The sequence below is a fragment of the Carassius auratus genome, chromosome 7 (genome assembly GCF_003368295.1).
Source record: "Carassius auratus strain Wakin chromosome 7, ASM336829v1, whole genome shotgun sequence".
NCBI classification, from domain to species: Eukaryota; Metazoa; Chordata; class Actinopteri; order Cypriniformes; family Cyprinidae; genus Carassius; species Carassius auratus.
The window spans coordinates 22,748,325-22,775,440 of record NC_039249.1 but is presented as its reverse complement, the minus strand read 5'-3'; the positions used below and the strand labels follow the sequence as shown (position 1 = coordinate 22,775,440).

Here is a 27,116-nt window from a genome sequence, read left to right as displayed (position 1 = left end):
AGAAAACTAGACAGCGCGTTTGGAATAAACTGAAGCATTTATAACATTTATTGCATTAAGATAAAGTAATGTGAGGAGTGTCACCCACAGTAACGAAGTAAAAGTACAGATTTTTCCAAAAAAATGTACTCAAGTAAGAGTAAAAGTACCCATCTTTAAATATACTCTGAAAAGTATTAGTTACCCCAAAAAATTACTCAAGTAAATTTAACGAAGTAAATTTAACTCGTTACTACCCACCTCTGACAATGTGTTTTGGTTGAAAACCAATGGCATATGATGCAATTTATTATTTACTGGGTGTATAGTTTTCAGCACATTTTTACTGATGTTTTCAAAGTCATCTTTGAAATTTGATTGCAAGTTAGAAAACATTTCTGAACAGCAATTGGATGTTCCCCAGATATATAGATATATAGATTTTTTTGCTTCCATATAGAGCATATGTTGTGGCTATGGTTGTAAGGAGGTTTTCTGGAAATAAAAGATAAGTACTGATAAAAAAAATATATATATTTTGCTTTACAAATATGGTGGTCACATACCTATGTGTTTATAACATTATCTGAAAGTCAGCAGATGTTCTTTGCTTTATAGAGTGAATAATTGAGTCTGTCAAACTGCTACTGTGGTATTCATTTTAAAAAGAAAGTGACAAGATGGGCTTAAGAAGTTGCTGATGTTGCCAATTTGCTTTATAAATTCAGTGCGCTTTAACATAAACGTCACCTCAACTTTTGACCCAGTCAATGCAATTTCCTCTCAGTGCCCATCCAGCATCATATGGATTTCATTAAATGGTTAATGGCTCATTAACTCCTGGTGGATTGAGGGGCAGTAGTAATTTAGATGAGTTGATTGGTTCCCCATTGTAATGGGATTTGGGCTATACAGTCATCCGGTCCACATGCCGTCCCCAGACCCCCCTGCTCGCTCATAGTGTTTGGACTGTGGGGGAAATTGCTTCTCTGCAGGAAATAGACCTAAGCCTTATGGGAGTCTGATTGTGGATGCTAGCTTGTGTCTCATTGTCTTACTTTACTTTCTTCACCAGGCTGTATAATTTAGAAGACAAACGGGTGCTTTCAGATCCAAACATAGAGTTGGAGTAAAGCCGCCTCCATGACTGATAGTTAGTCGTTTTTCTCTGAAGGTCACCCTGTAACCCATTCTATTGTATCTCCTGCTTATTTTAGCTTCTCACAGGGGCTGTTGTCATAGCAACTTGACATGATTTGCTTGGGGAGGGAGGTGGGGTTGAGAAAATTATATGCTTATAGTAAAAAACAGCTTTAGATGTTGCACGCCTCCGTCAAAGTAGCTGAGATTTTGCGAACGACGGAGGCATAGGAGCGAGACCGCAACCTGCTGTTCTTGAGTCCCAAAGTCATAACTAATCTTCTTTATGGTGTAATTTCCCAAAATTCCACCTTGATATACCCCATTTAAACTAGACTTCATCAACTCATTGGATAGTCTCCCAGTCATTGTCTGCTATGTTTCTCCTGGAGTTCCCTCCTCACCCCAGTCTTGAAGGAATAAATAAACAATAATGACTTCATTAGCATAATTTTAGACAGTCAACGGGAGGTCACCTGTCATTCTGTTGTTTTCCTCCTTCTTCTCCTTCCATAGCCTCCAGCGAACCCCACGTTGGTTGACATTTGCATAGCGTGGAGCTGGTGTGCAGCTGTCATTGTGTGGAGGAGCATACAGTGCTGTATGTAAAAAAGCAGGGGCTCGGCTACTTCCTGTCAGCGTGTGCACTTGCTCGGACACCGTATACGAGAGACTGTGCATGTGTGCAGTCAGAGCCCAGGGTGAGCGCGTCAGGTTGTGTTTGTGTGTGCAGCATGTCTAAAGCTAGGTATGCAGTATGCAGTGTGTGTGTTGATGTCTACTCCCGGGGAGAGACAGTGTTGTGTGTTCGGTCGTGACACGCACAGAACAGAAGCCTGGCATTTGAGAACATGCTCCTCGCAGAGAACTCCACGGCCCCTGCCTGGCCCTTCCTGAACTAATGAAGTCGTCTCTGACATTTTCAGACATGAAAAGAAAAGCTCTTTGACTAACTTTGCGGTCACACTAATGAGGGTTATGTCAGGAGGTGACCTCGGCCTACTTCGCCTCAGAGGATGTGCTGCAGATGCCTCACAGCAAGGTTTTTTTTTTTTCAGGGGAAAGATGTGTTTGTTTGTGTGTGCTTTCATTGTATTGCAAAAAATTCTAAGTGGTGTTTTTAAAACCAGTTAATTTGATTAAAAATAGGGAGCATTTTTGCAAGCGACAACAATGTTCCAATTCTAATGCCATTGCAAAAATTCGAGAAAAGCATGCTAACTGTTCTGTCTTTTGCCTGCACAGATGAGAACAGAAAATTATTTAGAGTCCCAGCCTCAGAAGAGACAAGAGAGCCGTGGATTTATTGATTTAGCCTATTTACTGTATATTACGCTGCTGCCACACAGATCTAATAAACATCGGTTTCTTTGCCTGCTGTTTACCTTCACAGACATAACGGACAGTTTTTGTGACTCATGTATGTTTTAACATAAACGTGTTTGTATTTGACAGTTTAAGTGCAATAAGACTTGCAAAAAGAGAACTTAGTTTAGTACCCCCATGCCACGTGACAGATGCTTTTTGTGTGTGTGTACTCAGAAAAGTGTATGTCCGAAGTTTAAACTAATAGACATGATAATCAAAACCAAACATGTTTTTAGCTGAGAATCTGAGGTATGAGCTGTAAAGGCACAGCCCTGTTCTGGAAAAGGGGGTGGGAAGAAGCAGCTCATTTGCATTTAAAGAGACATGTATGAAAACAACATGTTTCTGCTTCCACTCAAAATAGGCATTTTCAAAAAGATATAAGAAATTATCTGTGCAGTATTTTGAGATTAAATTTTGCAGACACATTCTAGTGGCATTTGAGACTTATATTACCTATTGTACAATCGGGCATAATAGGTCTCCTTTAAGATACTGGAAAAAGCTTTTTTCATTGTGTTTCCACTCCAGTCCCATTTAATGGTGCTGTGGAAAAGCTGTTTTAAGATGCTAAATAGTGTGCTTATCATTCAGTTTCCCTTGAGGCAGGCTACTCAAAACTGTTTATGACAAACCATGCATTAAACATCATTCCCTCCTAATGAATGACTGCCTCTTGACACTGCAGGGTGGATCCCAGTAAACATTTCAGAAAGGTATCACTCTTTGGTTTAATCAAGTCTTGGGTGGTTAATGGTAAATGGCCCAGGGGATGGTGGGTGTGAAAGTTTCTCTCGGCGTGCGGTGTCGAATCCAGACGGGTCCTGAGGGGAAAGCTAACATTTCTGAAACCAAGCCCAGTGTTGCCCAGGAGACTGGCTGCTAAAGAGAAGGAGGGACATGTTGCACCCCTGCAGTGAGGAGATAACTCAAGCTGTGAATGAGTGCCAGAACACACACTATATATTACAGTGAAGGTGGAAGATAACCTTAACTATATGTTTTAACTAAACTATATTTTAAAGGAGAAGTGTACAATTTTTACACCTCTTGCAGCACCAAACTGTGTTGAAAAATATATTATCATTACCATCCATTAACTTCACGGTTCCTAAAGAGTGAAATTTCAACCATTCAAGTATTTAAATCTAGCTTATTTACAGTCTGTTTTTAAAAATGTTTTTCTGATGCACTGTACTGTCCAGCCAGTCAAAACTCAGAGTTGATTCATTTAACTCACATTTTGTGGTGTTACCTCATAATTTTCCTTTTCAAATTGAAGGAGCAAAATGGCTCAAAAAGTTATTCCCAGTTTCCCCTTAATAATAAACTTAACGAGTGCTATCATTGTTACTGGTTGTACATATCTGTGTTATATAACATAAAAATTATGTAACATTTTTGTTTGTTTTGTCTTCTGTTAAGTATGGAAGTATTATTGCAGGATATAAACTCGTGATTGCTAGCTGTACGGACAGAATTGCAAGATTAAAACTCACAATTCTTACTTTCTCAGAATTTCATTTTAAGTCAGAATTGTGATTTATAAAATCAGAATTATGAGTTATGAAGTCAGTAAGTGCAGAAATGGTTCAAATGGAAAAGAGACTATTTTGTCAAATGTACCAATGTCAAATGGTCCCCAGGCCACCAGGACATCCTTATATTTGAGCCTTGAGAGACTTTATTTCTAACCTTTCCTGGTCTCCAGAGTTGTGTATTAGCTCTTGCTGACCTGGAGTACTTTAGTGTTTGTAAGGTGCTGATGCTTTGCTGAGTGAGATATGGAGTCAGCTCTTCACAGCGATGATCTGGAAGAGCTGATGAACTGTGACGCCCTACACAGAGAAGCAGCTCCACATCTGGGTATGACTTATCCTGCTCTGCCCCCCGTGGTGTTCGCTCCATCCATGATCTCTCATTCAAATGAACCACTGCCTCTCTAATGGTGCTGCACTGAAGTGATTTAAGATGGTGTTTGTTTAATCCCCATTCACTGGCGCTTTAGTCTGGGAAATGAGAGATAGATGAAGGTCTTAATGATGCGATCACTGAGGCAGTAAGGCAGTGACAAGGCATAGTGCAGAGATCTGGAAGCAGAATTCAATTCATGTTTGCTAGAGCTCTAAGGGATTTTTTTAGTGTTTAGGGTTTAAATTGGTTGTGTAAAGTACATTTCTCTGCTCTGATTAGAATTATATTCTGTGGAAGGCGTAGTACCAAGAAATGTACATCCAATCAAAACGCTCGGTCCGAGAGTTTTAAATAGCTTTCCTACCTGCCTATCAAAGTATATATCTGCATACCTCTGAACACCTGGTTCGCACAGACAGAATACGTCATTAGCACATTCACACAGCGGTGCAGACAGAGCAAGGCTGGCAGACAAACATCAACAACCACAAAACCAGTCTGAAGTCGCTGGGGTATATTTTTAGCAATAGACAAAAAAAAAAATCATGGGTCAAAATGATTGATTTTTATTTTATGCCACAAATCATTAGGATATTAAGTAAAGATCATGTTCGTTCTTCCTTCCTGTTATCATAGTACTTCTTTCTGGTTAATGACACGTGGTAGCCCAGCGGTTCCCAATTCCAATGCTCGCGCACATATTTTACGTCTCGCTTAGTTAACACACCTGTTTCAGATGAGCAACTCAAGCTACATGAATGAACTGTTCCGATCTATATGATCCCTACACTGTGTTCATTGCTCCCTACTCCCTGAGCAGGGGTTTACTTCATTTCGGAACATGGACTGGAATTGGGAACCGCTGATGTAGCCTTTTATAGTAATGTTGTCTCTGGTATCCTGTTCTTTATATATATACAGTAGGAAATGTACACAATATCGCATGGAACATGATCTTTATTATTTTTGGCATAGAAGAAAAATCTATAATTTTGACCCATAAAGTATAATGTTTTTTTTTTTTTTTTTTTTTTTTTGGCTATTGCTAAAAAAATATAGCACAGCGACTTTAGACTGGTTTTGTGGTCCAGGGTCACAAACACACACACACACTTTTTTTTTTTTTGTGAAAAGTGGGGACATCCCATAGGCGTAATGGTTTTTATACTGTGCAAACTGTATATTCTATCGCCTTTCACACACACACAAACACACACATAAATATATATACGGTGTATATAAAAAATAGCTCACTATATATTTTGAAGACAGTCACTTTTGTCCTTGTAGTGATAGAGAAAGTCAAAAAAAAAAAAAAGAAGCCAGTTAGGGAATATAGCAGGGAGGGAATAAAAGATGAGATTTGGAGTCCAGCACAGAGGCAGAATTGGAGGCAGAGTGAATGGCTGATTAATGATGGCTGACTCTAATCCTGTTATCCTGCCACTGATGACAGCGGTGTCATTTTCTCTCTCTTCTCCTCTGAATGATTATGGATCATGCATCTTCTCCCTCGCTCTACGGTAGATTCTTGTGTTTGCGAGGGAGATGTTTCCCTCATCGCATGCAGAGGGAGGGACACAAAGCAAAATAAATGGCTGTCACACGCTTCCCTCCAGCCCAGTGCATCTTCATCTAATTTGCATAAATAACTCTTTGAAGATGCCAAGCTGATTTGATAAGGTTTGCGTTAATTGATGACCCAAACCAGCACTGTATTGTTACTATGTTGAGTTACAATGCCTCTCTGCTGTTCACTTCAATACACATGAAGTGCTAAAATCTTATTTCTCTGTGTGATCTGTTTTTTTTTTTTTTTTAACAAATGACCGAAATGCATCATGCGTTTCAGTTTATGGCACTGAGTACATTTGAATACATTAGTAACTGTATTACTGTTCATGTTCATATATAATTCAACTATACCTTTAGCTACCCTATACAGTGTTAAATGAATAGTTCACCCAAATATGAAAATATGCTGGAAATGTACTCACCCTCAGGTCATCCAAAATGTAAATGAGTTGAGTTTGAAGAAATGTACAGTAGCATTACATAACTAGCTCACCAAAGGATCCACTGCAGTGGAACACAACTGCATTGCATCTTGTAAAGTGCAAAGCTGTGTGTTTATAAGAAACAAATCCATCATTAAGCCTTCTTAACTTCAAAACATTGTTTCTAATGTGTAGTAATACCCCTACACTGCAGTACATTCAATCTTTCCTCTGTTTCATGTGTACTTCCTTCTCAAATGATTAATGTGCAACTTTGACCTGAAGTCTCAGCACTTTGTTGGAGGTCTTCTTGCTTGAGTGACCAGATATATAGTTATTTTGTTCAGTTCACAGCATGGTAGGGACAATCTTGAGTGCTGTCCCTCTGGAACAGTGTGAACTTCATCAAGCTCTTCAAAACAGTGTTTTTTATTTTTGTCTTTTGTTTTTCAGAGCTGGTCATTTGCGATTGCAACAAATGGAGATTCGATGTACACTTGGAACTCTGCAATTCATTTGATTCATAAAACACACGTTTGTTTCAATGAAGATATGTGGTTTGAATTAGTACAGTTTTTCAAGATGAAGTATTTGTATTTGTGAGAGGACAGGTTAATTAATATACAGTTTATCTTTTTCAGTAGGACATACTCTCAAAAGATTAATGTCTATAAGTACATTACTGCCCTTTTTGTGATTTATATGCTGTCTATCTCAGGCTCTGTGTGCTTTTTATCTATATTGAGCCTTTCATTCATATTGGAGTGAGAAATGGGTACAGGTTGTTGATTACTTTTCATTTATCAGTATTTATTTTTAACGCACACAGTAATTACAGAAACGATCTACCTGTCCTGAAGAACCTTATACAAGGTTATAATAGTGACAGAGCAGTAGCATTGATATTGATGAATGTATGTTTTATGAGTTGCTTCTACTTGTTTTGTCAATCCTAAACTGTTATTGAGCACAGAATCTGTCGGGGATAACTGTCCAGTCAGCCAGTGGATATCACAAAAACTAAGCCTGACAAGGTATTAACCTTGTCTGACAAGGTATTAAGAATTTTTTATTTTTGTGTGGACTTAATTTTGTGATGTAAAGTTTCATGGCAAGTTCATAAATGAATCAACATAATGTTAATTTGAGTTTCAATTATTTTATTATATGAGAAGAAAGAGACACAGACTATTTATATTATTTTTCATTATATGTTTTCATTATATAAAAATATTTGATTTTATAATGCAGTGTTTGACCAGACTGATCAGAATCAAGTATCTTGGAGAGTTTAATAGCTGTAATAATGTTATTTGTGAACAGTTTTATGAGTTGTGTGGGTGGTGATTAATTAGGGATGATTTTGGTCTTTGAATTTCAGAACTGCTGAAGTTGATCAGCATTAAAGCTTTTCCTCCCTCAGTCCATTTAGAATCTGAATATTCAGCTCTCTAAGAAATTGTCACTTCCTTTATCTATTCTTATATAAGAAACATCTAAAAAAAAAAAAAAAAATCTTAATTGCTGTAAAAATGTCAGAGGATTATAAAACCTCTCTTTTATTATCAGCCAGCTTTTAAGTACACTGTGGTTCAAAAGTTTGGATCTGGATAGATTTTTTTATGTTTTTGAAAGTAGTCTCTCAAAAACGTTAACTTTAAAAACGGTAAAGACAATAGTAATTTTGTGTTTTCCATTGTAATAGATTTTACATGTAAATGCATTCCCATGGTGCAAAAGCTACTTTTTCAGCAGGCCGAACTCCAGTCTTCAGTGTCAGGTGATAATTCATAAATCATTCAAGAAATATTTAACAGTAGAAACAATAGTGTATATTGCTTATAATGAAAACTTACTTATAAGGGACTGTTTAAGAATGAATATATAACAGTGCAGTTTTTTATTAAGTATGATATATCAACTTTATGGGACATGTTTACTGTTTTGGCTGCTCAATCGTGTTTTTCCATGAGCTTATTCCCCTCTGTCTTATACTCGGTGCATCAGCTTGGACTGATCATTTGATCAAATGGAGAAGGCCCTGAGGAATCAGGAGGGAGAAGATAAAGGAATGCCGTTACCTTTTCATTAGGTCCCTTGAGTGACCTTTAACCTTCCTTCCTTCCTTGCCAAAGTCATTATGGCTGCACTGAGACAGGAGCAGTAGAGAAAATGTCCATTATGTGAGATTTATAACTGTGGTCCATGTCCACTGCTGCCTACAGTGACAGATAAATCAATTGACGTGGACACCTGTGTTCCATGATTATGATTGCACAGACACCCTGAGAGGATGTGAAGGTGAAAGATGTCTTTGAGACGTTAACTAGCCGATCTGTCTACTTAAAAAATGGTTTCACACCTGTCTACATAAAAACCGGTTTTAGTTTTATAGCCTAATAACAGATTGCTGACCTTTCTTGAAAGGTTACCATTAGCGCTTTGCTTAAGGAAAGTTTGAGGAGTCTATTTTTAGGGCTTAAGAAGGATCTGAGAAGTAATTATTAATTTTATCAGCCTGGCTTATGAATGAATTAGATGGCATAATCACAACAATGTTGGTTGTGTTTCTTTGTTAGTTCGTTGAACTGGTAACAATTTAGAATAGGGAACATATTCACTAAGACTTTCCCTCAATGAACTGCTAATTTACTACTTTATAGTAGATAGTAAGATGCACTAGTTGTTAAGTTTAGGTATGGGGTGGGGTTAAGAGATACCATAAAATATGGTCATGTAGAGTAAGGCATTAATGTGTGCTTTATATAAACGGCCAATATGCTAGTGATATGCATGCTAATTAGCAAATAGTTAATAGTGGGAACTGGAATTTAAAATAAAGAATTAACTTGGCCAATATATAGTTATATAGGCCAATATATATTTTCCATTATTTAGGCACTTAGGCTTTAGTTTGAAAGAGTGTTCTAATTCAACATGCCATGGGAAGTCAGTACAACTTAACATTTTCTTACACTGATGTTGTATATTTATTACTCCCTAACAGTTTATCAGGCTCATAATGATTTAATCTATTTAATTTAATTTTGGACTAGACAATTAATCATTACCAGGTCAATAAGGACTTTTTTATTTTTTTATTAATCAATATAACACTTGTAATGAAGAAACAATTCCACAGTTGTAATAAAAATCAATTTTCTTAACAGATGGATATTTTCACCTCTTTTCATCAGTCTTTTAATTTTTTGCCTTTTTTAAGAAGCTACTGTTTGACTTTCTCCATAGCATTTTAAAGTGGCTGTTTCTGTAAATAATTCAAATAGATCACATATTCGACCATCAGCTTTGCGATATGAATGGCTATATGGCTATATGTCTATATAATGTATATATAATTATTGTGAACTATTATTGTTAACTAATTCAAGTGATTATTAAATGCTATAATAGTATATACATAATACCAAAATAACACTGTCAGTGCAGCTTGGTGACAGGATCTTGCTCTTGACCTTCAAACAGCCATTTTATGCAGCCACCTAATTTTTTTTTTTTTCACACTGCAGCCAAGCAAAACAAAGCTGTTAAAATGTAATGATTTTTGCCCCAAAAGTGGAACGTAATGCATCCTCCCAGTTATGATGGTTGCTATTCCCCTTGTGTATAGTATAGAGTAAGTTTTCAACACATTGTATCATTGGTAAGCTATGATTTATGGGATATCTAAGCACTTCTTCAGCACTACAGTTTTTCTGAACCAGAATGGAGTCAGTGGGCAGTTTTTCCTTCGTACAATAAATCTGTACTTGACCACACAGCACAAAACTGTGACTAGTACTGCGCCATTGAACTATTGATTTAAATACAACATGTGAGGCTGTGATTGGTGTGTGAGATCAAGCTGTCTCTCCAGGATGAGTGAGAGATGCAAAAGATAGAGCATAATTACTTTTCTCTAGGAGCACGGGAGTCTTTTAGCGTGTGTCCCCGCTCACGGCAGGGTGAATGTAATGGCTTCTGTCATAAATCTATATCCACAGAACTGGGCTCAGTTTAACGTTGCCATATCTGCAAGAGTACACACTTTTTCTTGTTTCTCTCATCAGTGCACAATTGACAGCTTTCCACCCTATTTGTAATCTCATACATCAATATCCAAATGAAAAGGAATAGAGGACTTAGCATATAATAGAGGACTGTACCACTCGTTTGTCTTGGGAAATGGTTGCATTCTTCCGTATACTTGTTCTCCACTGAGAAGAAGGTCAAAAGCAGCACAATGAGATGCCAAGAGTGTATTTTTGAGTTAATAGAGAAGGGCCTCTCCGGACTGAAGTTTTGATCAATTAAAACACATTCCTTTCGTATTTAAATCAAAGTTTTTCACATTTCTTCCTCACTGAGCCCAGGGCAACTAATTTCTGGAAGGTCAAAAGGCTTCAAAGCAGTTGTTTATTGAGGCTAGGCACTCTTAAAGCTCCCAATATTCCTATGCAAATGTGCGTGCATAAATTTGAATTCATGACAAGCAGTGTTTCTTGTTTTGACATTGGCCTGTAAGATATAATTTGCAAAGTTTACTTTTAGGGAAACAACAACATTACAACCAGCAGGATGTGCATGGAGGTGATGTCTACTGTTTAGCTCAACTAAAGCTATGGTTTATGAAATTCTCCCAGGAGACTCTGTATTGATGGGAACTCTATCAGAAAGTCATCTTCGGTGGACCAAGTGAACGGATTCTCCCCGTAGATCCTCCAGCCCATCATCCTAAAGTCTGCCTCACTGCACTCTATTTCCAAATCCAATTTCTCGATAGGAGACATGCTAATCACACGCCTCTAAAATGGGTTTCCTGAAGCAATTTAGGGGTGAAATTTAACCTTTTCAGTTATAAATATTCAGACGCTGTTATGTTTATGTGGCCTTGGAGCAAGTTGTGTTTTATTTCTAACACATCGTGTGTGGCTTTAAGGGAACAGAACATTGTGAGACCAAACACGACGGGTCTGTCATGGGTCAAGCAGCAGATTGGCTGCGAACAGAACGAGGCTTTTTACCAAATGGAGAGCCGCGGTTATCTGCTCGGTCCAGACGAGAGGACAGAGCAAGACCAACAGGATTGCGTGCAGAAACATTTTTTCTTGTTCAAACCTGAGACAGAAATCTGTGGCCAGGATCTCTTGGATGTCAGCAGTGCTGGTTTAGTAAGTCACTCAGGTGCCTCTTTAGACTGGAAGTGTTTGAAAGGATGGGATGAGGTGTGTGGAACAGCCTTACTTACTTAGTGCTATACTGTAGCTCTGCTTTCACTACTGTACAGCTGTTCATGGAAAACCAAGATCTCTGGGACATCCACATGTCATTTATTAAAAAATTATATGTTAAACAAAAACCTGTATGAATTTATTTTGTCTTTGAAACATATTTTTACAAATGTCCGTTTTTTTTGTCTATTTAATAAAGGTCAGTGGTCACCAACATTCATTGGTTACCAAACCTTTTCAAATTTATATTTATGTTCTGCAGAAGAAAGTCATACAAACAACCAGTCATAGATTGGAATGAGGGTAAGTAAATTACGGAAGAATTTTCATTTTTAGGTGAACTATCCCTTTAAAATAACACAGCATTCTGTGTGAACTGTTGCTGTAAACACTAGTTAGGTTTCTGTCTGTGCTGTGAATTTTATTTCCAAAAAAATAAATGGATAAATGTGATTTATTTATTTTTTTGGTTTAGAAACAAAACACTTACAAACTCCTGGGGGGGTTGATAGTAGTCAATTTTCTGTGTGGATTATTTAGACACATTACTTCTTTTTGGTGTGCATGTACAAATGTACTTATTGGATGTGTTTCCATTGTTTCCTACTGAATGAAATATTCATCCCCCTGAGGTGATTTTCAATTATTTTATGACCTAACTCTGGCAGACAGGCAGAAGAGGTGGTAGCAGGGCTGTAATTTTGTTGTTAATTACTCACCCTCATGTGGTTTCAAACCCGTAAGACTTTTGTTCATCTTCGGAACATGAATTAGGATATTTTTGATTGATTGACCAGAAAAAATACAAATAATTAAATAAAGTCCTTTTTTTTTTTTTGCGCACAAAAAGTATTCTTGTAGCTTCATAAAATTACAGATGAACCACCGATACATGGACTGTTTTAAAGGGGTTATCAGATGCCCATTTTCCACAAGTTGATATGATTCTTTAGGGTCTTAATGAAAATGAAACGATGGCGGACTGTTACAGCTCACTCATAGAGGGTCTGTGATAAATTATATAAATAAATAAATAAATAAACCAATAAAAAACACTGGGTGGATTTTTACCATTATAGGGTAATTGCGTAAACACACTGCCAACACACATTTCAGTTCAAACAGCTTTTAAAAAATGAACTTTGCATTTTTTAATATTCAAATTAGTGGTCAACAAGTAGTGTTTTTTAATTCAATGTTTGATTCTGAAACTATCCTTAAATTTTGTTATGCTGTGTTATGACCTCAAAATGCTTTTACCATAGACTAATACATTTTGATGTTTGTATTGCACAATCGGTTCCACCTGAATAGCTTTTCTGACATGGTAAACTTGCTCAGTAGCTCACCTGGTATAGCCTTGGAACCACCAACATTTCTAAATCTTTCCAGATTTATATTCACCTGGTTTGGATACTACTTAACTCACTTTCAGCATTTATATTTGACATTTTTGTCCTGTTAGTGGAAAACAATTCCACCTTTAATTATGCATTTCATTGTCCTCTTTTTCCTGTTGTGCTGCTTTCCCCCTTTCCACTAAGCTTTCACTCATTTGCCATCCAGCCGTTTTCAGACCTACTCACACCTGATGGATCTGATTGGAGCCACAGCTGCTGGTTGGTTGTGTAGATGGATTGGCTATCACCGAGGGATGGCAATTGTGTTTAATATCCACCGATATCCTGTACGGTGTGTCTCTGGAGGTATTAGCTAAGCCATGATATGCCTCCCAGTGCTCCTTGTCTAAGCCTTCGGTGAGACGTTAAGGTCTGCTGCTTTAACCCCCTCCTCCCCCTCGTGCTCAAGTGTCTGTTTCCACATGTGTTTGAGTTAATTAGTTACAAAGCCACAGCAGCTCCCAGGAGGACCGCTGCTACTGAACAGCCTCCATCTTTATTGAAGAAGTGCAACTTGAATGCTTTCCTTCCGCTTTTCTGTTTTTTTTTTTCATCTCCTGCTCTTCCATTGCTTTGATTGGGAAGTGAGTGTCTTGTGAGAGAGCTTGAGGAATTAAGATGGATTGGAGGAAAGAGGCATCTGATGAATAGATAAGGGAACTGGCAGAAGGAGAGGTGATGGTGTATCACGTGTAAAGTCGCGCTCACGCTGACAGCAATTAAACCCTGGGGGTCAGCGAGTGTCTGTGCTCTTGGTTGATTATAGGTGTTTCTGTATGACTCGTGTATCCAAACATTTCAGGTGGTGCATCACGGCCTGCATTTCCATCGACATTAGCCGCTCATTAATATGGACGTTTTCCAATAATCTGGATCCCATGATCATTTGGCTTTAATTTATAAGCTTAAATATAGCAGCTTTTTACTCATTGAAACAATAGCTGAGACTATAAAAAGTCATATTTATTGGGCAATTCCACTGTGACTGCTGATATGTCATACATCCCTGCTCATAGTTACTCATGTTTCTAGAAATCACCAAAATCTAATTTGCAGCATATGACTTCCAGTTGTTTCGTCACTGCAAATTAGTGTCGCCCCTTCACTCTGCTTGAATTTGTTTGTGAATGTACGTTTATGTATGGGTACGAATGACTGGTTGTATGTGTGTGTGTGTGTGTGTGTGTGTGTGCCAGGGCTGCTCAGCCAGTGGGCACTGGAGAGTTTGGACAGAACAGCAGAGCTCTGGAGACAAGAGGCAAACACCTCCCGCTCCATCTCATCATCACTTTATGAGGTCTTCACGCACACACTTATGCAAATTGCCAATAAAACACATTGTTCCAAACACTCCTAAAGTCACGCATAACATGTCACCAAACCTTTCAACACAACAACAGACAGCTGTGTGGTTAAATGTGCTGTTATTGGGTAAAATCTGATGCCTCTCCAATACCCTGGAGTTGTGTCCCAGTCCCAGCTGTGAGAACATGAGCTCTATCTGCTTTCATTCATTTGCTGTGTGTTGTGTGACCATCCACACAAGTACAGTTTTATTAGCATTCATCAACAAACCATCTGCAACCTGAAATCACACAATAATTGGGCATAATAAATAATGTTTAATCCATTAACAAAGGTAGGGGTAGAAGGTTGTTTGTTTAGGTGTTGAAGTATACCCTTAAATTTCCTGGTTTAAATTGCAATGTTCTTAATTAAATCTGTGACACGCACACATTTTCACACATTTCTTTTTCTCTTCCCATTTGCTCTCTCAATATCCGGGATTAGTCATTCCTTTTTCCCTCTCTGCTCAAAGCCAGTGGAGAAATGAAATCTCTTTCCTGTCTAAAGTGCTGCGTGTTATCAATTGAAACCAAATACATCAATGTCATTAATGTCATTGACTTGTGGCCATTTAACCTTGTAATTTTATGTCATACCCGAACTGAAATCTTTCTCTCTAGGGAAATTAATCACTTGATAATCACTTTTGTTGGCAAGAAAGATGCTGTTACAGTGGTGCTAATTGTTAAACATGGAAACTCAATGAAAAAGGGCACTGGGGTGAGCCAGTCTCCTCTTTTATAATGAGAAATGATGCAGATCACTGCTCTGCTCCTATCTGTCCGCATAATCAGAAGTGTGTCTGTTTATTGGATCATTAAATTCATAACAAATACCTGGTTTGCTGCTGCTGTCTCTGTTTATTTGACTTGCTGTAAGTGTTAACTCTGTATTAGAGTTGGATTTAACTCATTTGGATTCAGACAGGTTAACTGGGGTTTGTTGATAAGATGAAGTCTCCATTATCCTGATCACAAATGCTGTTTGGCAGAGATCTGATGTGCAGGTAAATGGTGTATGTTTGGATTCCCCTCGTCCTGTCTGTGCCAGCACAGCTTTGCACCTGCTGTAGACGGATGAGTGAGTGTGTGAGTGTGTGCGTGTGTGTGTGTGTGCCTGGGTCATGTTTTGCCTACACTGTGAGGGCCAAATGTCCTCATGAGCGTAACAGAACCTGAAATATCCCACACTGATGAGGAAAGCAGCTATATCCCGCCATTATCATGTGACAAAGCAGGTCTGACATGGGCCAAGAATGGCCTGCGGGAGAAACCTGATCATACAGAAAGTCTGTTCTATTTAATATGCGATCATTAAGCATTTTTTCGCCTTTGCGCTCACTTCAAGCACATATTAATTTTGGGTCTCAGCACAGAAGATGCTTCATAAGCAATTTGTTCTTTCCAAATTGGCAAGGACACATAATGCAGGTGCATGAGACTAGCGGTGGCAGCACAGGGAATAATCAAAGGCTCTTCCAGGAGCAGAAACAAGCATTCTGCCCCTGAATGATTACAGGGATTGTGTAAACCCAATGAGAAAGACCATGTGCTGTGATAGATCAGGGAGAAGCTCTCTCTATAGTCCATGAAAGTTGAGCTCAAAGCCATCTGCTAAATAAAGAAAAAACACTGAGAGAATGTGAGAACAAGAAAGAAATGTTAAGAGAAGCTTGCCATGACAGGGATTGATATGTAAGGCAGTCAGTGAGATACAGATTAAAGAATGAAATATTTCATTATTTATTTAGCTTTTTTTTGTGCACTGTTGCAGAGGTCCAGGTGATAGACCTTTGAAGAACTGGGGCTTTGATGGTGATACATTGACATCTCTCTCTCTCTCTCTCTCTCTTTACTTGGGTCAGCCTTGTTCTGGTTTTGGAGTGACATAAGAGATGTGGAGAAGAAAGGCTGCAGCCACATGGTCAGAGAGATAGTGTTTGTATGGAACAGGGTGATTGAGCCCAAAGAAAGACCCGTGTGTGTTTGTGCTTCTGCTCTTAGATCTGAGTCTAACTCCATCTGTAATCATGTTGGATGTTTATGATGGCGTTAATGTATCCCACCAGTAAAAAGTCTGGAGTCACTTGACACTTTATATTTGTCATGCTCCTACATTTTGCCCTCAAGTCTTGAAATTAGTTTTGCAGAGAAACAAATTGTGCCTGTGTATGCATTTCTTCACTACAAAACATACCCTTATTACATCCATCCATCCATTCTCCAAACCGCTTGTCCTACAGTATGAATCCCACCCGGACTCGAATCAGGGTTTTTATATGAACTAAAACTAGTAAGTATGCAAGTAAGAAGTAAATAAATATATACTTGAAATAAAATAAATGTTAATTGGACTAAAATATTTAAAAATAGCTTTTATTTTGTCTAGTTGCCAAGGAAGCATTTTCATTTAGTTAAACTTGATGTTTTTAAAATTAAAACTACAGCATACAATTAATAGATACAAATGACAACTTAAAAAAAAACATGAAAATAAGATAAACTTTTATAAATTAAAAAAAAAAACTTTAAAATAAAATAGACTTTCAAATTAATATGAAAATGGAAAATATAAAAATAATTCAGACTAATATTAAAGCTATAATAGTATGTCAGTGATGCTAAAATAAAAGCCAGGACCTTCTTGTTGTGAGGCAACAGTTTTATCCACCTTATTATCCCATTCATTTATTTTATTTTTTTTATTTTTTTATTTTTTATAAATATATTAATTTGGCCACATTGTGAAAGAAAAGTACCCAACAGTTATCCACCATACATGGAACCTCCTTCAGTTTTGTTAAACTGTACAATATTATATAAAAGCTGCATGTTCAGTGCTACAAATCGACAAATTATAATGTTTGCATCTATAAGTCCGGACCAAAACATTGCCCTTCAGTTCATAACACCTCTGCTTCTATAATTGTTTTTGCTCCGTAGAGTATTGATTGGCTGTGCACAAATGAAAGGTGATTGGGTCTAATAGGATTGTGGCTCACTTGGACACTGTACAAGGTTAGTCTCTGAGCAGGTGTATGATGGGAGACTTCATGCAGCGTCGACTTCAGCAATGCAGCTTTCATTAGTGTGGGATTATCCTTATTAGCTGCTCCCATATTCCCACCGATAATGAAGTATAATTATTTCTGGTGCTCCCCCAAAGCAACAAGAGATGGATTTTCCCACGGCAGCAGCAGGAGTGTACACTCCCTAAAACAACAAAACACGTCAACGCATCGGTGAAGCACTGTATGTTCGCTAATTACCACCTCTCAAAATCTAATGTGGGACACTTTGTGACAGCTGTGATGATGGATCACCATATCATGCTGCTGTATCCCTTTCCAAAGACGAATGCAATTAGAGTCCTGTCTACTTATAATTCTTCTGAACTCTTCATCAAAGGAATCTTGTCGTGAGGCCAGGCACTTGCACTTGTATGTTTCCTCCATCCACTGTCTTCTGTTTATTTTCTACTTGCCAAAAAGTGATTAACGGGTTAACCACTTAATGAAAGTGTTGGGATGCTAATTATGCATGGCTAGGCAAGATAAATACAATACAACATCATTCTGCTAGCACAGACTAACCAGAGGCTGTAATTGCCATTGTCTCCTCGTGTTTTACTCTGACCTTATGCTACTGAATGTAAAACTGAAACCATTCTAATTGTTTTTTCTCTCATTGTCTTTACAGGTGGAACGAGAAATAGCTATTCTGAAGCTCATAGAACACCCTCATGTTTTGAAGTTGCACGACGTTTATGAAAATAAGAAATATTTGTGAGTATACACCATTTTTGTTTATCCATGCATCATGCAATGTATAATCAGAGTGTGTATAAGTGGCTGGTAAACTCAGTATCTGTACGGAAGAGCAGACGCGCTGATATCCATGGATATGTGCGTGCGCTCCAGTGGCTGGGCTTAATGTCGTTTTCAATAATTGAGAAAGGAGCCACCATGGATGCAGCTGAGGAATTTGTTTTCTTAATATTCAGACGACACAGATGTATGGGCCGCATGCACGTAAAGTATTTGCCTATGAACATTTTTACACACACGAATCAAGTACGAATCCATCTTTAATTTAAATAACGCTGACAGGTAATCGCATGAGAAAATCCTTTAATCGACTAATAAATCAGACGTCTGGTGTGTCAGTGAGTGTGTTTGTGTGTGTGTTCAAATGTGACTGCGTGTGAATGGGAGTCTGCGTCTATCTCATGAATACATAAATGCGTGAGTATGACATAAATGTGTTTGCCCATCAGACAGGCCGATTGCAGGAAGACATTTCGCACACATTTACACATTCACTCAAATGCAGTGGGATCCAACAGTCTGATACTACATTGAAAATGTAGGGTGTATTTGTTTATTTATTTACTTCCCATTTATTACATTATGTGAACCGAACACAAATATTATGATGTTTAATAGATTATTAAAATTGTTATATTGTTAGTAAAAGTTATAATTAAAGGGATAGTTCACTCAAAATGAATATGTTGTTATTAATTACTCACCATCATGTCGTTTCAAACCTATAAGACACAAATTAAGATATGTTTGATGAAATCCAAGAGCTTTCTGGCACTCCATAGACAGCAAAGCAACTGACTCAGAACGGTAGCAAGGACATTGTTAAAATAGTCCATGTGACATCAAGGGTTCAACCTTAATTTTATGAAACTTCGAGAATACTTTTTGCGCATAACAAAAACAATAATTCTGACTTAATTCAACAATTTCTTCTCTTTCCTGTCAGTCTTCGATGCGCATTCATGAGCCTAGTACAACACATGCATGTGATGCTGTTGACGCAGAAGCTGGCATTCTGACACAGATTGTTTTGCACACAAAAAGTATTCTCGTAGCTACAAAAAATTAAGGTTGAACCACTGATGTCACATGGACTATTTTAACAGCGTCCTTACTAACTTTATGGACTTTGACCATTTTTGGGTGAACTATCCCTTTAATTATTTTGTTTTAAGTATAAAATTTTAAATAGAAGCATTTTTATCAGCGGTCTCAGACCACTGGAGTACACTACCATACATTTCAAGAGTCAAAATGGGTGCATTTTTTATTTGTTTGTTACATTGGTTAAACCTGACAAAGGCTTTTGTTTTTTAACAAAAAAGTATTATTTTTTTTTTTTTTTCATGAAAAATCATTTCTTGAGCAGCAAATCAGCATATTAGAATGATATGTGTAGGATCACGTGACACTGAAGGCTGGAGTAATGATGCTGAATATTCAGCTCTGTCATCACAGGAATAAATTGCGTTTGAAAAATATTCAAATGTAAAGTGGTTGTTTTAAATTGTAATACTATTTTACAATATCACTGTTTTCACTATATGTGTGATCAGATAAATGCAGCCTTGATGAGCATAAGAGACTTCTTTCAAAAGCGATTGACATGATAAAAGACCTGTCCTGGGAGTCTCAAAGCTGCAGTGGGTCAGGGTTTCTTACTTCCACTGCTTTTCTTCCACAGATATTTGGTTCTAGAGCATGTGTCAGGTGGAGAGCTCTTCGACTACCTGGTAAAGAAGGGCAGGTTAACACCCAAAGAGGCCAGGAAGTTCTTCAGACAGATCATCTCAGCGCTGGACTTCTGCCACAGTCACTCTATATGGTAAGAGTTCTGGATCGTGTTAAGATCTCAGTCAGATTTATAGGAAATCAAAATCCTTCATTTTGAGCATTCAAAAAGCACGGCACACTCATTAGTTTAGTTCAAGAAAGTCAAATGTGTTGGTTTTGTTGCTGCTAAAATTTGTGTCTATTTTCATACATCATGTAGTGTATAGCCATCAGCTGTTGTTGTCCGGCGTGTTGTACTGCTGTTGTCTCATTTATTATTTATGGTGAAAACCATCTCAAGTGAGGCATTTTTCAGTTATTACTAAGCTTTGTATTGAATAGGTAATAACATTATATTGAGATATTACTATTTTGCACATTTGTTTCAAGCCACACACTCATACACACTTTCTGGGTCAAAGATTGATAGCTCCCCTCCAGTGCAACTGCAGCAAAGCACCGTATTTTATCACAGAGTGTATCCTCAAGCCCTTTCTCTCCACATTTCTGAGATATAAATGAAAAATGTGCTCAAATTTTCTCTATATCCTTTCTCTCATTCTTTTCTGACTTCTGCCGAGAGGGTTTCAGTTAACTGTACAACAGCAAATAATGAAGGTTTTTGCCTTCATATACAGCTCCCTAAATTTTTAACTAGTTTGAACAAATCCTTCATCTTCACTGCAACGTAGGTTCTCATTATCGAAGCAATTATACAAACGATGCAGTAATTATGAAGCGTAGTGTGGTAATGAGGTGACCTACCCCAAAAACACAAAGAATGGGGGCATTTTACAAAGGTATTTCAAAAGAATTTAATTCAGTTTTGTTAATGAAAGAGTAGATCATTCAACTTCGGTTGTTGATGGATCAAGGCAGAAAAAGACTTATTTGATTTATTTCATTAAATAAAGCAAATCTTTTTTCTTTTTTTTTTCTTCTTTTTTTATCATTGATGTTTGGATTACCATTTTTATTTACTTTTAGATACAAATTTTTAACTTGACTAATGTGGTACTAATAAGTTAACATTTCACGATTGATACAGAATCTGAAATATTGATACTTAATGTGATACATTTTTGGAATTTTGTATTGTTTTCATGTAGATTTTCATGAAGATTTCTTTCCTGAAGTTTTTATTTTGCGGCTTTAGGATACAACTTGCATTGTGTTGGAAAAAAGAGTGGATTCTCAAATTTTACTTACTAATTAAAAAACATTAAATAATCCCTTTTCAACAAGTTTGAAGCTGTCTGACTAACATAGTATTAATCTACGGAACTTCATAAATTATACATCAGAACAGTATCAAATTAAACAGTTAGATGGCAGCTTGTGTTTTCTGCTGTAGTCCTAAATGTACTTTCATTTAAAAGTACATCAACTTTTCACTACTTTAAGAGCTATTGCTAATGCTAATAATGTTTCTGTTTGAATTCTCACAACCATAGCCTCTTCATATGCTAATATACTAATGCACTGAAGGGGCAGCCATTAGCACAATATTTGCATCTGTTTACAATGCATTTCAGCAGGCGCACAGCCTAATGAAGAATGCCACATGCTTCCAGCACAGCTCAACTAGCTGATGGATGGTTTGAAGGCCTTTCTCAATAGGTGATGGAAAGCACTGAATAAACAGCATAGCAGGGAGGCATCACTTGTTCTCTCCTCTGCTCGTTCGCAGCCATTTTCCTCTCTGGGGTTTGAAACCTCACACAGATAATATGCTCAGTTGATGGCCCTCTGCTATCACTGTATTCACAGTGAAAAAATTATGGCTTTCTGGCCCCACTGCGAGGACAGGCAGAAAGACTAAAGTCTGAATCAAGCCTGTCAATTATTCAGTGTTTTACATGATAAGTGCTGTCAGGTACACATGGTTGTTATACAGGTAAAAGAAAAAACTGAGTTAACTCCTGTCCAAGTAACTGGGCCTCACATGGGGATTCTGTTTATGTAAGCAGGCGCCAGTGTCTGAATGGGAATATTGGTGTATTTTATGAGAAACGCTACTGACGACATGCATTAGCAGTTTGAGGGCCGTTTTTCCCTGTTGGAAGTTGAATTTGTGAGAGCTGATTTGATGATTGGGTGCATTTGTGTAACGTTGCTGCTCCATTCTAGAATAAAAGACAGACATAGAGGTCGGCGGTGCAGTCTGGATTTCACATTGGGGTTGAATTAAATGAGTAGCCTATGCAGGTTGTGATGAACTCCAAAGAGCAATTTGGTTCTTAACTTCAGTTCCAAGATTAACAGCTTTTTTATGACAGTAGTCATTGGCTGGAATATTTCAATGATTTCAAGTATGAACTGTGCATACAGAGATACATGTGACATAAAATTTAGGAGGACACAAAGAGAAAAAGGCACAGTGAGAGATTGGTGGCCATTAAAACCTCAACAAATGGACCTCAGTCAGTGTAGACAACATATTTCATTTGATGTGAATGCCTGTGATCTGTGTTTCTGCCACAAGGTTCTTAGTTTCGCACTTTTTCTGTTCGAGACCTCCTCGTATTTTTTTTTTTTTTTTTTTTTTTTTTTTTTTTTTTTTTTTTGAAAGACATTGAAAGGGGAAGTCGTGGCCTAATGGTTAGAGGGTTGGACTCCCAATCAAAGGGTTGTGGGTTCTAGTCCCGGGCCGGACGGAATTGTGGGTGGGGGGAGTGCATGTACAGTTCTCTCTCCACCTTCAATACCACGACTTAGGTGCCCTTGAGCAAGGCATCGAACCCCCAACTGCTCCCCGGGCGCCGCAGCATAAATGGCTGCCCACTGCTCCGGGTGTGTGCTCACAGTGTGTGTGTGTGTGTTCACTGCTCTGTGTGTGTGCATTTCGGATGGGTTAAATGCAGAGCACAAATTCTGAGTATGGGTCACCATACTTGGCTGAATGTCACTTCACTTTCTAAAAAAGTGAAAGCAGTGTTTTGTCTGCACCAGCTGTACTGTCAGTGTATTTGATTTAAGCATTTTTCTTGTCTATTTAAAGGGTTACTCCACCCCAAAAGGAAAATTAGTGATTAATCACTTAACCATGTTGTTCCAAACCCGTAAAAGCCTTGTTCGTCTTCGGAACACAATTTAAGATATTTTGGTTGAAAACCGGGAGGCTTGTAACTGTCCCATAGTCTGCCAAGTAAAAGGTCCAGAATAGTATGGAAAGCATTGTCAGAATAGCCTATCTGCCATCAGTTTTTCAACCATAACCTAATAAAGCGATGCCAATACTTTTGTTACACGAATAAAACAGGAATAATGACTTTATTCCATAATTTGTGGCGCGGCTCACACAGAAGATTGTACACTGCCAAGGTATAGCTCATATTCTCCATAATGGTGCTATGGTGATGTTGGGATAGACAGAGGAGACTAATTCGTGAATAAAGTCATTCTTTTTTTTTTCTTTTTTTCTTCACATTTAAAAAATATTCTCGTTGCTTCATAATATTACGGTTGAGCCACTGATGGCAGATGGACTATTCTGATTATGCTTTTCATACTTTTCTAGACCTTGACAGACTAATTTACTTGCCAGCCTATGGGACAGTCCCAAGCCTCCTGGTTACCATCCAAAATATCTTAAATTGTGTTCCAAAGACAAATGAAGCTTTTATGGGTTTGGAACGACATGGGGGTAAAGTGATTAATGACAACATTTTCATTTTGGGGTGGAATATTCCTGTTAGACTTTTTTCAGTTGTGTTATGTAACAGTATGTCATTTTAAAGCACAAATGTTTACAGGATCTGTTATACCTTTACTTCTAAAGGAACTGTTTATAGGAACATTAGGCCATAACAGCAATGACACAGCGGGACACTAGTGCTCTCCTCAAGAAGGGATTGTGTTTATTGGTTCCATGAACGTGTGCTTTGTCAGGGAAGATAATGGCCATCCATTTCACACAGCTCCATATCTACAGTAAGTAAAGTGTAGTGATGGAAGACTAGAGAAAAAGCAAACTAATATGAGCGGAATGGAAGGCCTGTTGGGTTAAATGTTAAAAGCTGTTAAATGCCATTTGCACTTTACGAAGGAAGAAGAAATGGGAAGAGTCCAGTGTTTGAGGTAACTAGTTACCAATGTTTTGGTAACTAGTTTGTCATATAGATCAAAGAGTCTCCTTCCTGAAGCTGTTCTCATCATTTTGATGACTTTTCATCCAGAACATTCATAATTAGACATCTTATAATGAAACTTCCTTGCACTTAAGTCATTATAATGAGAGACCAAACAGCAAAATGGCTTTAGGTTATGTTTTTATAGTGTATTTGCAGGCTTGAATTGTACAGCACTTGGTTACATGGTTTAAAACAAACAGATGAGTTTATTTTAAAAGGATGTTTATGATTGTGTGCCGCCATAGTTGCAGTTCCTGATACCCAGAGATCATTCAGTCAGTCCTGCTTTACCCATTCAGTCTCTCACTGGCAGCTAATCAGAAAAGCCTCTCAGTAAACACACACCAGTATTGACCGGGACCCCCATGCTATCTTTCCATTACCGAGAGCTCCTCCTTCTCCTTGGTTGCCTTGGCATGGGAAAGATAAATCAATCGTTTTAGTAAAGAACTTCATTGCTGCTCTGTGTTTAACCTTTGCAATAACTTTGTTATCACTGGGTTAGGAGACACCAGGTCTTTTATAGCTGGTGCTTCCAGCAGTCACATTTTCTGCATCATCTCCAACATACAGAACCTTTTAAAAATGGAAATGTGTGGTGTGTAAAACCTACACTTACTACTAATAATCTACTGATTGTGGCGACGTAGTGGTGCTTGAGAGTCGACTACCATGCATGGATAATATTGACAAGGTCCCTCTCTGACTGTCTTCCTATCTCTTGATCGAGTAATTAGGTCCCTGGCAGATGGTTTTATTTCTGATGTTGTTTACTGTGGTTGCAGGTGGTTGATGAGTTCTCAGAACCGTTAGGGTTGCTTCGGTGCAGTTGTAGCTATTGCGGCAGAAGCAGGAGGACAGTATTTCTGGTTCAAGTCACGTTTCTGTCCCACCAACAATTACTGGCTAGTTGTTGTTGCCAAACCATCCCAAATGATAAGCTTCAGTAAATGCATATTGGCTCACAGGTCACGATCAGCCGTTTTTAGAAATGTACAAGCTGCTTTTTGATCTCTTGAGCCTAAAATGATCTTGTGTTCCTCGATCACTTTCCCGCTCAGGATGAAAGAGGCTTCGCTTCTTGACACTGGCAAAGAAAGCTCTGAATTTCTATCGCCGGATCAGAGGATTTCACAGTGGTACAAGGAATCAAGATGTTTCCCATGATGTCTGATCAATAGAGATTTGGGGCTGAGTCTGATACTGGCAACTTAAACAAGGAATAATTATCTAGTTAAGCTGGATCATTTAATAAAAAATAAACACAAAATTTGTGTAGATCCATGTGTCCATTGGAGGTTTGTGAGTGAACTACAAGTTTTCTTTTTCAAAAATTCTTTTTTTAAATGTAAATAACCAATGAAACACTATTGTTAAAAATATTTATTTTCTGAGAAATAATGCTGAAATTGTATGGAGGATAAGTCTTTTTCTTCCTTTTTCTTCATAATTTTCTTCATTCTTCAGGCCATTGACACTTACACAATAAAATATTAGAGAAACCTACAGACACTTAAGAAAGCTGTGTGAGTAGATGATTATACCTTAAACATTTTCTTTCTCGTGTTTTTTATAGCCACAGAGACCTGAAGCCGGAGAACCTGCTGCTGGATGAGAAGAATAACATCAGGATAGCAGACTTTGGCATGGCTTCTCTACAAGTTGGAGACAGTCTCTTAGAAACCAGCTGTGGGTAAGTCACGCTCCTTCTTCCTGCAACAATTACCAGTATACGTGAAACCTGTTTTTCATAAAACAAGGGGAAACGTTCATAATTGGGTACAATTTTGTAAAAATTGTGCATGCTCATGCAACCGTTTAATTATCTTCAGATCAAAATACCAATCATATGTTGTGATTTGAATAGAAAGTCCCTTCACATTAAATGGCTTTTGAGAAGAATAGCATCATCTTGAGATGATATTGAGAGATGTGTGAGTTGAAAAATAGTGCATTCACTCCATGAATAGTCCAATGCACAAATGCACCACTTGCCATTTGCATGCTTCATTATGAATATAACTGTAGAAATGGCTCCATATTAACAACTGATAGCTATATCTGAAGGACTAAGTCTAACATTGAGTCACTTCCTGAACCGCTAGAAAATATGAACATGATTGCTTGACCTCACTCAAGCTTTCATAGTCCCTGTGAATGTGTAATGCATGCCATTAGAGGCACCATTATCAATGAAAACGAGTGGGCTATGTGCCATAGAGCAGAGCATATTAGCACAGATGGGGATTAATCAAGAATTTAAAATCCGCCCTGATTGACCAGACCATGGCTTTGACTTTAGTCTGAGTACTTCTGCTTCTTATTAGCCAGCACTACGATGGTGCTACGGCTTTGATGGTTTCCTCCGATGGAGGCATGCTGTAATTATTGATCGCGACTTCCAAACTCTAGGCACAGATATGACAGTTTTTAATTAAACACATTCATCTTTAGCCTCCTCGTATGCTGTCGGCTTGACACAAATGTATTCTGTTTACCACGGTTAATGGACTCCAATTGAATTTGAAAGGGGCAGACCCCTTACGTGTGAACGGAAGACCAACACAGAGCCTCCCAGGCATATCTCTGTGCCAGGCATTCGTTCATTTGTATCTGAGGCTCGTTCCTTGCTTAGCAGATGGGCTGACCTAATTTTGGAATGGATTTAGTTCTGAAAAGTCTCTGCCATGTTTGCAACCCAATGGTAATTTTGAGGGAAGGGGTGGTTACATAAAAACGTCCAAGGCTGCTTGGAAATCCAGTCAATTTAATTAGATCCCCCCTCCAGAACCTTCATTCATGTGAAACTAGATTACCCACAGTACAGTGCAAAATTCCCTAGTACCGCTGGTCCTGTTTGGACCATTACTCCGGGTCCCCTAAGCTTGCAAGTTTGATAATAACATCAAAGAAACCTTTCTTTGCCACTTCTGCTCTCTGAGGCATAGCCAGCACTAGCTAACTAGCACAAAGTCAGATTAGCTCACAGTGAAAAACATGCTAATGTC

The 27,116-nt window shown here is 38.0% G+C and overlaps 1 protein-coding gene across 5 annotated transcripts in view; it reads left to right on the top strand.

Moving 5' to 3' along the window:
* The window catches only part of brsk2b (BR serine/threonine kinase 2b), a 121,539-nt gene that overhangs the window by 65,555 nt on the left and 28,868 nt on the right, over positions 1–27,116 (top strand). For all 5 annotated transcript variants that reach the window (XM_026267958.1, XM_026267963.1, XM_026267960.1 and 2 more), the window contains exons 3-5: positions 18,075–18,160; positions 19,887–20,027; positions 25,685–25,801. In XM_026267958.1, coding sequence (XP_026123743.1) covers positions 18,075–18,160; positions 19,887–20,027; positions 25,685–25,801 — 344 coding nt within the window. The remainder of the gene's footprint in view (positions 1–18,074; positions 18,161–19,886; positions 20,028–25,684; positions 25,802–27,116) is intronic.